General features: G+C 35.3%; 2 protein-coding genes across 7 annotated transcripts in view; both read right to left on the minus strand.

The window, feature by feature from the left end:
• Window positions 1-234: 234 nt before the first annotated feature.
• On the minus strand, window positions 235-9,837 carry LOC132123537 (FH2 domain-containing protein 1-like). The gene is made up of 12 exons (XM_059534212.1): window positions 9,649-9,837; window positions 8,755-9,105; window positions 7,422-7,483; window positions 6,326-6,428; window positions 6,100-6,185; window positions 5,779-5,879; window positions 4,994-5,064; window positions 4,754-4,861; window positions 4,585-4,655; window positions 4,046-4,163; window positions 3,688-3,852; window positions 235-2,931 (listed from the first exon to the last, which is right to left on the minus strand). The coding sequence occupies exons 2-12, from the start codon at window positions 9,070-9,072 to the stop codon at window positions 1,900-1,902; spliced, it is 2,235 nt and encodes a 744-aa protein (XP_059390195.1). The 5' UTR covers window positions 9,073-9,105; window positions 9,649-9,837; the 3' UTR covers window positions 235-1,899.
• A 1,164-nt stretch (window positions 9,838-11,001) lies between these two features.
• Window positions 11,002-11,655, minus strand: part of arfip2a (ADP-ribosylation factor interacting protein 2a) — a 10,027-nt gene continuing 9,373 nt past the window's right edge. For all 6 annotated transcript variants that reach the window (XM_059534213.1, XM_059534215.1, XM_059534214.1 and 3 more), the window contains one exon: window positions 11,002-11,655. This exon is cut by the window's right edge and continues 73 nt beyond it. In XM_059534213.1, coding sequence (XP_059390196.1) covers window positions 11,573-11,655 — 83 coding nt within the window. In that variant the 3' untranslated portion in view covers window positions 11,002-11,572.

Below are 11,655 nucleotides of genomic sequence, written 5' to 3' on the forward strand. Positions count from 1 at the left end.
AAAATGAGTATATTATTTATTTTCTATTATAATTCCAACCAATATAATAAATACTGGTAATGATTATTTTTTTGTATATAATAGTAATAACAATAATAATTTAACAAATTATATAATGTCATATTTAGATATGCATTTATATTATACTATTAAATATTGGTTCTTAATAGTATAATATCATAACAAAATAGTATAACAAAATCCTGTTTTATATAATAATTTAATAATTTTGTGTTTTATATTGAAATAAAGACCTATCATTCCAACATTTCTGTTATTAAATTTACAAACTGTTCAATTTATATTATTTAAAGAAATTAAATACATCTCTAAACAATTCAAGCATCTGCAATAAACAGCATCCAGCATTTAGACATGTACTGTAACAGCATGAAATCACACGTATTACACAGTTTAAAGCCACCAAAACCTGTCCTAGACATTCCAAAGAGCCATTTTCAGGATCAGCTGGACTATAACCATAGCATGTTGTGACATTCAATCGGCGCTTGACCCTTTATTCTCAGTTCTTTGAGACTGATGATGATTCACTCACACAATCAGCCAAACACCCCTCCCCCAAAACTCCACCCCCACAGAGTCTCAGGCTGTGGAGAAGACACTTATTAGACCACCTAATGCAGACCTAGACTATGGGGACCCTGTGACATTATCTATTCTCCCTAACTAAGTCTCAATGTCTTTATTAAGGCTTCTTATTAGTAAGCTCAGCAAAAACATTTTCGACCATGTATAACTGCATCAACAAGCCTCTTGTTGTGGTCACACACACACACACACAGATAAATATAGCTGGCCTAAACACAGGAAACCATGTTAAAATGCATCTAAGCATCTTAGTGTATGATTGAATCCTAACTCGAACATGGTCTCTATATTTTCCTGAAATCTTACTAAAAAAATCAAATGCAGGGGTTTTATTAGCAATGACTCAAATAAAAGACTTTATATAATTTTTAGAGCATTGAAAACCACAAATTACATGAAACTCTCTAATTCCAATTTCATCATTTAGACGATTTCTTTGATCTTTGGACTGATCTGTCATAAGAAGGAGAATTTCAGACTGCAATGACCATTCAGAGACAATTTTCAGAAACATGATGTAGTACAAGCTAAGTTATCAGGTCAGTAGAATACTAGTAGTACTACTACTAATAATAAAACTTTAAATTGATCATCGGGAAGTCTGATTGTGTACTCAGGGCATATTTTCAAAGAAAAACAATTTTGGGACAGTTTGTGGTTTATGTGGTGAATTGGTGAATAACTACCAGGTTTACCAGCTATATTGATTGTTCAGTCTATAACAGGGGTAGGCAAGTTCGGTCCTAGAGAGCCGCAGTCCTGCAGAGTTCAGCTTTAACCCTCATCAAACCCACCTGAACAAGCTCATCAGTGTCTTCAGGCTACAGGCTTTTCTCAGAGTTGGAGCTGAACTCTGCAGGACTGTGGCTCACTTGGACTGAACTTGCCTACCCCTGGTCTATAATCTAAACTGAGGATAATGGCATTTTTGGCATTGCAAATGGTCAATTTTTTGCAGATACAGGAGCTGTTTCAGCATGAAAAAATGTCTTGAACTGCCCCCTTGTGTTGAAAAAAGAGCACTGCATGTAAAATGTCTAGTTTTCAATTGATTTCAACAAGGTTTATGAAATCATTATGTTTTTAGGATGCTGTGTGCATTATTCTTTGTCCTCCTTTTATAGTAGACATGGAAATAAATGTCCATTCACTGTTTTAACAAGCAAACAGTGACAAAGCACCAAGCTTGTTTTCCATCAACGCGGAACGAAATCTAGCCGAAAACTAAACTGAATAAATAAAAAACATGTTTTTGTTTTAAGGTCATGGGTCCACACTGTCCAAATCAAGCTAATTTGATTTGTCTTTTTCACGCCAACGCTTAAATAAAGACATAAAGCTGAAGCCCTCTTTAGTGCTTTTAAATGATATTGTTTGGCTATTTCTCTTCCCAGTACTAAACTTCTCTTCTGTCTTCACCTCTGGCTCGGCTGATTGTGATTGTGATGAGTCAACAGATTGTGATTCCTCTAGAAAATAAAGTGGCTTAGTGTCTGAATCTTTAACAGTCTTTGTGGAGTTTTGGAGTGTGGCAATCATACCGCAATCCACAGATTTCCCTTTTCCAATAACACCTATAGAGGGAGCCGGAGATGGGTTTACATTACTAGGCACGAATAGTTCCTCTTGGCTGGTATTTTCACAACTGGCCTCGAGAAGCGCGATTGTGTGCCGGCGATTGATGATCTGGCCATTCTGCAACAGAGAGCTGGATTTAGAGGTATTTTCTTCTATGGTCATGATCAGCAGTCTTCTGTCTTCCTGGAAGAACGTCTGCCTGGGAGAAAGGATCGGTGACAGGGCCTCACCGGATGAAATGCTACTTCGACTGGACTGGTATTGTAAAACTTTCCGTGACACCTCTCTTATATTTTGCACCTCTTTCTCTGTCTGCACAACTTCCTCCTCCTCCACTGTGAATACAGAGACAAGTTTATTGATTGAGGTTTCGGCACTTTCCTGAACCGGGTTTGAGATTGTTATCTCTGAGGGCATGGGTGTCTCATCCTTATCAATGCTCTCCTTGATCAAGGGGGATTGCATGGCCCTTTTGATGCAGCTGTGTCTCTTGATATCTCTGTTGTCAGCGGGGTGGATCTCCTGTTTGGTGGTCTCAGTAAGATTCCCCTGCGTGGGTGACCCGGTGCCGGCTCTACGGCGGGATTGGCGACTGCTAGCCCTATGTAGGATGGACTCCAGTGCAACTCCTTCCATGTTTTTGTCTCGCAAGGAGCAGGTGGCGGTGGAACGTCGCTTGGCTGCAATCTGAGTATGCTCTCGCTGTCTGCGCTTCACTTCTACCATTTCCCGTTGAAGATTCTCCTATATGGTGAAGAGAAATGACACAGGCATAAGGTCATTCCTTATTACATCTGTGGAAGCCATTATTAAAAACATGACATGATTTTTTTTTTTAAGTGACAATATCTAAACAATAAAAAAAGAAAGAATTACCTAATGTAAGGATGTTATAGGTGCACATATGCGCAAATATTCTTTTGTATGCAGTGTCATACAAAAGCTACACTTCATTTTAAAGTTTGGGGTCTGTAGGATTTTTCAAAGCTTTTGAAAGAATTCTCTTTTACGCTCACCAAGACTACATTTATTTGATCTAAAATAGAGTAAGATAGTAATATATATATATATATATATATATATATATATATATATATATATATATATATATATATAAATATATGCTGATTTGGTGATCAAGAAACATTTCTCATTATTATTAGCCTATCAAATGTTGTGCTTCTCAGTATTTTGGAAAAAACTAAAAAGAAAAAAAAGAATTTTAACAAACTTTACTGTCACTTTTGATCAATTTAATGCGTCCTTGCTGAATAAAAATAAAAATTTCTAAATAATAACTTTCTTAAAATCTTACTAACCCCAAAATTAGTGTAGTGTACTGTATATTGTACTTGCTTTTTATTTTATGGTTTCAAAATCCTAATACCTTTCCAGGTTTAAACTGTCATATCTGCACATCATTTCAAACATTTTTGTCAAAAGTGCTGTTAATTTTTTTCTTTAGGTGTAAAAAATGCGTTCTTTAGAAGGTGCAATTACCTGAACTGCTCGTTTGAACTTCTCACAGAAAGAGTAGAAAATGGAGCAACACTCCTCTAGTTTGAACTGAGTGGGATCCTCACAGAAAAACTGTGACACCGAATCACTCACGGCAGAAAGGTTTTTGAAGGCTGCCTCAGTCTCCGTTAACCTGGTGTCTGCATTCTAAAAAAAGAACAAAGAAAAGATAGATTGTAGAAACTCTTCTGACTTCTTATTTAACAAAAACATTTCATGCAGTCAGGGAAATGTATTCACGTTGATGTTTCAGCACATCAACAGTCATATCTAGAGACTTGGACAAAAAGAAATTGCATGCTCATATTCAGCGATAAATTTAAAAGCTTTGAGGCCTAACCTGCAGAAAATCCCTCATCTGTTCTTCCAGATCTGGCTGTTTACTAGCATTCTGCTTTGCCACCTGGACTTTACTCACTTCCTTTTGGAAATCAGTTTCGATTTCCTGCTTATGGATCCTGTATTATGGAAGACAGATAATAGGTTTTTCTTAATTGTAATAAAGCTGAAATAAAAAAATGTATATACATGTAAATATTAAATGCAAAACTTAAACTTCCATGAAAATTAGAAATGTTGTTTCGGCAACTAACAGTTAAAAGTTAGTTTTAGTTCTCTGTAAAGATAAATAATACAAATGTCAAAAGCACAAAATGACTAAAACTTAAAACTGCAAACTGAAAAAAAGCTGTTCAAAATAATAATAAATATTATAATAGTATATTAAGCATACAAAAAATGCTGCTTTTATTGTTGAAAGTTTATCACCAGATTTTTATAATGTGTGTGTGTGTGTTTATATTCAGCTACAATTAAATAAATCACATAAAATAATTACAAGGAAGTGCCATATTTTTCAAACAGCAATGTGTGGCCTACCTTGCTGCATCTCCAATGTACTGTAGCTTCTCTGGGAACCTCAGCAGCGATGCATCGATCTTCTGAGCTTGCTGTAGTATCAGGCACATGAGAAAATAATTCAAATGGAAATTAAGCTGTGTCTCATGTGGCTCTGGCACCACAGTATAATATTTAACATCATAGCTACCAGCGCAACATAGTGCATGAGGTTCATTCCAGGCTGGTTTGCTTTGGTATCTGCTAGTTTGAGAAGAGATGTTATCCGGAAACCCACTGCGCTGCCAGCGTACCCTCCCTGGTGGAAATGAGGACAGAACGATTAGGATCTCATGACAATGTAAACACACCCACTATGCTGTTTTGAGGTTGACTGACTTTGCTCATTGTTAACAAGCGTAGCTAGAAAAAGTGGCATGATAATACTCACAGAGTTCATGTAGTTCCCTGTCTTCAAGACCAGTCGAATGACTGAATGTAGATCAGCACATTCCAACAGCTCTGGAAACCGTTTCATACATGAGTTAGGTGAAATCAAACAAACCAAACATAGTCACAGGCATGTAGTTGCACTAATAAACAAATACTACCTTGTTTTTTTTTTTACTTTTTTTTTATATTTCTGGTGAATCAAACCTATAAACTAAGTCATGCATTACATAAATAGGATGAACATTAAGTAAGACAGTGCTTTATAGGTGATTTAAATCATTTTAACTTGTAATTTAAAAAAGGAAAATGACCAGATACTTCAATTATTACATTCAAAATATAATAACATTTCTATATTAATGAAAGATCTGAAAATAAACATCCATATTAATAAAAAACAAAAACAAAAAAAAACAAAGCCAAACGTTTCTAAAGCTAATTTTTAATTTTATTTTAGGGACATTTCTGAGGCAAATTTGATCTGTTATTAATTTGCAATTAATTATATAATTAGTTTACATATTTTAATGTTTTTCATATATATATATATATATATATATATATATATATATATATATATATATATATATATATATATATATATATATATATATATATATATATATATATATATATATATATATATATATATATATATATATATATATATATATATATATATATATATATATATAAATAATAAGCAATAACTGGAAACAGAGTGTGACTGGCCTGCTTCAAAAAAGGGAAGAAGGTTGACTTATAAAGGGATCTAAATCTTACCTTGTCCAGCAGAGGTCATGACTGCAACAGAGTGATTCACTTCATCTATAAAGTGTGGGAATTCCTCTTTGAGTACTAAACAGTTCAACCGTTCTTCATAGCTAGAGGAAGAACAAACAAAGAAATACAATCATAAAGTTCCCTTACATTTAGAGTAATTTCCAGTGACCTGCAAATCCAATGTCTTTTATTGATAATCAATTCCTGGCAATGGAGAGAAAACATGAACATTACTGTGCAAATTACTCTGTATCGAAGATGCTCTGTGTACAGTTTTGTAAGAGTGTGTGTGTTTGTCTTTGTGGGGCTGTATAAACCTACCAAGGAACTTTGACAAGTTGTACCATAAACCGATCTGCCTCAGAGAGAGTTGAACAGTCTCCTTTGAAATCAAGAAGCTGACGCACCTGATGAAATGTAGAAACAAAAATGAAAGTACTTCTTCATTTTTGAAGAAATGTTTATTCAAATTCCACTGGCACACTATCAAAGCCTTGGAATTGCTCAACAAGTGTAACTAAGCCCTAGATCCATATATTACATCCACCTCTCCATCCTCTGGCAGTAGTTTGCACAACTCCTTCAGTTTCCCAGTACCAAATCTTTCTCCTTTACAGTTGATAATGTCATCAATCATCCCACTCACTGACCTGTGGAGAAAGGTGAAGAAAGATGTGGCGGAATTACAGTGATTCAATAATTCAAATGAAATAGCTGCATAAAACATTATCATTTTGTTTTAAAATACAAAAAAAAAACATTGTCATAATTTTTTAACTTTTTAATTTTTTTTTTTAACATTTTTATAATTTTATATTCATCATAAAACTATTTTAATTTAATTGTTTAATTTTTCTATCTTAATATACACTTTCCTATTCCAGTTTAATGTGCAGTGACAAAGATATTTGAAAGTAAATTTTCCAGTAGGTAAACACTGCTGTTATATGGCATGTTAACATTGCTCCATTTGTTTGAGTGGCACAACACAGCATGTGTTTGGGGGCGGGTCTAACTGTTTGTCCAACCAATGGCAGCAGTTGGGAATGACTTAACAACTTGTAAGAAATCATTCAATACTTTCACTGCTAGTGGAACAGAAACACTTCATCTCGAAATAGGCTGATAACATTGTAAACCTCAATTCTATATTCAGCATTGTTCTGCAAAAAAATTACACATCCGTAGGAGCGGTTTAGAGGAAGTGTCCAACATATGGACTTCCACACTGAGTCATACTTCAACTTGTTCTGACTAAAAAAATACCGGGACTAGACAAGCCCAATCTTGTTTTTTAGAGATACACAATCACACCAAACTGGTATCACAAGCTCTAAAAAAAAACCCCATTTGATGTAGTTATTAACGAGTCAAAGTTAAACTGTCACAATCACCTGATAAATGTCTGAGGAGAAACAGTGCATGATTAAGGGAACCGCTGATGATGTAAATAAGGCAAACCAGATCTTATCTTCATGCTTGTACTCTGGCAGGAAAGATTGACTGTCTGATGTTGTCAGAAATAAATTCATATGGCTTGCAGAGACGTGAGCAATCTATCATATGACTACTGTGCGTTTCCACCCTAGGATCTGCTGATGAAATGAAGAGCGTTTCTAAATACTCTTTTGTGAAACACTCACCTTCTGAACTGCTTGAGGAAGATACAAATGTTCATGTTCTTCTTGGAGTTGAGGATGGTCACCTGACAAGAAAAAAAAACAATATACTGTACGGACAACGTTTGACAATGACAGCTTTCAGACTGATTTTAATTTTTAATTTTTTTTTTTATGTATATTACATCATTAACATGTAAACAGATTGAACCAAGTATTTACTCCACCCTAATGTGTTTAATCATTTATGGACTATGAAAAACTAATGATGATTTATGAACAACAACCCTGCCTATTCATTTCTTACATTAAGAATTATCACTGGAACGTTGTGATGATGTAATTCAACTGTTGTAAAATTAGATGTTCTACATCACAGTGTTTTTGAAATGAAAGCTATTGAATATTAGTGGAGTCCACCTTATGTAAACACTTCCAGAAAAGAATCACTCCACCTTTAAAAAGAGTTCAGATCAAAGGACAAACATCGTCGAGTGGCGTCTATAAATGACACAGCATTGTCTTTTGAATGACTGTAAGTATTATTTGCAAGAGAAAGTTACATCAAATCTAGTTACTATGATGTTTTTTTTCTGGCTGTGGGCCATAGCATGACAAATCATGATTACAACATTTAAAAAAAATGTAAATCTTTCTAAAAGACTCTCTGAAAAAACAATCACATGGCATTTGGGGGGGGGGGGACACTACAGTCCCAATTTGAAATCAGACCGATTAAACTTCTCTTTTCCTATTATCTATCTGATATTAGTTACCAATTAGTTCCGTATTATGTGACTTTGGCAGAAGTAAAGCCAGTTTTTAAACAGATGTTCACTGACAGAATGATAACATGCAATTGTAACCTAAATTGTATATTTATTATTATTATTATTTTATCTAATCTATGCATTCAAAAATTGTTTTATGGATTTTATAAAAAAAAATAATAATTTAGCAACAGTAAATCAACCTAAATCCACTGGGTTACAAAAAAAGACGTAAAGGGTTATATCAGTTAGAAGAATCTTTAAATTGTAATACTCTGATAGTACACTACGTTAAAGAAGAGTGACCATAAAGAAATGGTTCATGCAAAACTAGCAATTATGACACCTCCTACATGCAGCATGACAATATATGATGCTTATATCCCCTTCTGCTCTGTAATCATTACTACAGTGACAATTACGTCTCTATTACAGACTGTTGGGGACAGTCACTGACCTGACCCCAGTGACAAGCTTGATGTAAGCATATGCAGAGCTCTTTGATGAAATGAGTCTGGAAACGCCAATTTACTGTAAGGTTGCAAGTACAAAACTAATTTTTTCGGGCACATTCCAGCTGAACTCACCATTTCGGGTCCCGAAGCATTGCTCGGGGACTGGCGTACACTGCGGCGGTTTGTGACCTGGACCTGTTTCTGGTCATCGCGGCTGAACAGCTCTTCCATACGTTTGGTGTCCAACTCAAACTCACTGTTCTTCTCAGCCGTCCATATGTTATGTTTGCCAAGCACAGTGTCCTTAGGTATGGCCTCCCAATTAAAATTACGCATTTTAGAGGCCCGTGTCGGCCCTCTGGTAAATGGGCTTCCACCGAAGGGGCCAGGGGGTGGAGGAGGAGGGGGAGGTGGGGCAATAGGTGGTGGTGGTGGTGGCGGTGGTATCATGGTTTCACTTGCAAAGATACTGCTGCATCATCCCTTTAAAGAAAAGCCAGAAAAAGAAACATGGAAACGGTGTCTCTATGTTAATATATGCTGTCATTTAGCTGAAAAGGGAAGAATTAATGTATATAGGGAAGTTAACCAAGAAACTCGAATAAGCAATGGTGAATACATAACTAATAAAACTATGGCAGTGAAAAACAGACTTTTTGTAGATATAATGGTGAAATTAACCCTTACTATATATATATATATATATATATATATATAGAGCGAGAGCGAGAGTTACACCATTATATATATCTGTAGAATCTTTTTAAAGCTTACACAAAAAAAAAAAAAAAAAAAAAAACATCCCAATTCCAATTTTTTTTCTTTAAACCACAGTTCATTGCTGGTAATAGTTTGGAACCCTCATATAAAAACATTTTGATTACCAAACCAATACAATACTACTTAAATGGTGCTGTAAACTACAGTAACCTAGTCCTTGAAAAAAAAACTGTCTATGTCCATAGTATTTAATGGTAACACCTTGATAGCTTTGTGTGTTTTAATTCATAGAAATGATTAACTTACTCGTTTGAGAGGTATCCAAGACGTCCCCTAAAATAAATTACTGTCTGACACTATCCGAAATTACTTTGGCTGTGTACTGCAAACGGTAAAAATACTTTCGCACGGGACACGGCATATCAAGCCGTTCAGCGGAAGAGTGATGTTGTAATCCTCTGCTCTCTTACCTGTAGCTCACGCCCAGAACTCGTCATCGCATGTTTCAGATGTAGCTGATCCCCGCGTCACCGTTCAAATTTCAGCCTACCATGTAAATGGGCATTAACTGATAACGGCTAGTAATTTATCGTTAGGAACAGAACGCTGGGCCGTTTACTTGTAAATAATATATACTATATATAATTTTTTTAGTATTTAATACTAAAATGTTATATTTACATGTGCAAAACATAATGGGTTTACCTTAAATTACGGAGCCAAACCATAAAACCATCAGGTGCTACAACCAACCATACAATCCACAAGACTTACCTCATCAAGTCGAAGTGAGGTGATGAGTAATTTTTGCAAAATATTGTACATTTCAGAAGAAAACCAAGCAATTCAGAGCAGATTTATGTGTGTGTGTGTGTGTATATATATATATACACACACACACACACACACACACACACACACACACACACACACACACACACACACACACATATATATATACAGTACAGACACACCTTCTCATTCAAAGAGTTTTCTTTATTTTCATGACTATGAAAATTGTAGAGTCACACTGATGGCATCAAGGGCTATTTGACAAGAAGGAGAGTGATGGGGTGCTGCGCCAGATGACCTGGCCTCCACAGTCACCGGACCTGAACCCAATCGAGATGGTTTAGGGGTGAGCTGGACTGCAGACAGAAGGCAAAAGGGCCAACAAGTGCTAAGCATCTCTCGGGGAACTCCTTCAAGACTGTTGGAAGACCATTTCAGGTGACTACCTCTTGAAGCTCATCAAGAGAATGCCAAGAGTGTGCAAAGCAGTAATCAAAGCAAAAAGTGGTTACTTTGAAGAACCTAGAATATGACATATTTTCAGTTGTTTCACACTTTTTTGTTATGTATATAATTCCACATGTGTTAATTCATAGTTTTGATGATTTCAGTGTGAATCTACAATTTTCATAGTCATGAAAATAAAGACAACTCTTTGAATGAGAAGGTGTGTCCAAACTTTTGGTCTGTACTGTATATGTATATATATATATATATATATATATATATATATATATAACACACACAAAATCCAGTCACTATTCAGTAAGAGAAAAGTCTTAGCAAGAAGTAGTAGTCTGTACGCTGAGAGTAGAGGCTCGAACCAAGCCTTGTGGCAGTAAAAGTGGAGAAGACAAACTCACTAGATTCATGACTTTCAAATGTGTTTTAATTTCATAAATGGGACTTCACAATTTACATAAATATAAATATAATATTAACCTTCTTATGACACATACCATGAGCACTTTTTCATTCTTATAACATGACCCAATCCTCCTCCAAACAACCTTACATTAAAAACAAACACACAAGCACAACATTCTTTCTTTTCAGCTCTACTCTATTGAGATAAAGTATATAAATTGAACAGGGAGGTGCTCACTGGATAAATATGACTATGAATGCCTCAAAAAATGTGAATGTTTTTACAGAAAGTGATGTGATTGAATTCTATTGTAATTTTGCAACATTCTACTTTAATTGTATAGGAGACGGTAAGTTAAGGCAGCTGTAAAACGTAACCACAGTTAGTTTCCATAATCCATTTGAATAAAAATTAATATTCATTTGAAGACGTTCTGGTTTTAAATAAACCGGGCATCTTTCCAAGGTTTGGCAACTTAAAGATATCTACTTCTTACGAATCACTTTTACATCCCCGTCCATCCATTTTCAGCTTTCCATGCTTAAGTGTCTCTTTACATCAACAAAGTGATCACTGTTCCTCAAGCCACGATGGCTTGTCAGAACCTGGTGGCTTCAATTTCACATTGAACTGTCTGAGAGCCTGTTCCAGCT

The sequence above is a fragment of the Carassius carassius genome, chromosome 41, assembly GCF_963082965.1.
Source record: "Carassius carassius chromosome 41, fCarCar2.1, whole genome shotgun sequence".
Taxonomy (NCBI): Eukaryota; Metazoa; Chordata; class Actinopteri; order Cypriniformes; family Cyprinidae; genus Carassius; species Carassius carassius.

What these genes read in the sequence shown, in the direction of transcription:
- LOC132123537 (XM_059534212.1), bottom strand. Translation starts at nt 9,072, where the DNA reads ATGATACCACCGCCACCACCACCACCACCTATTGCCCCACCTCCCCCT. An exon ending in ATGCTTCGGGACCCGAAATG is followed by an intron (nt 7,484 to 8,754) that starts GTGAGTTCAGCT and finishes TTTTCTTGTCAG; the next exon opens with GTGACCATCCTCAACTCCAA. An exon ending in TACATTGGAGATGCAGCAAG is followed by an intron (nt 4,164 to 4,584) that starts GTAGGCCACACA and finishes TCCATAATACAG; the next exon opens with GATCCATAAGCAGGAAATCG.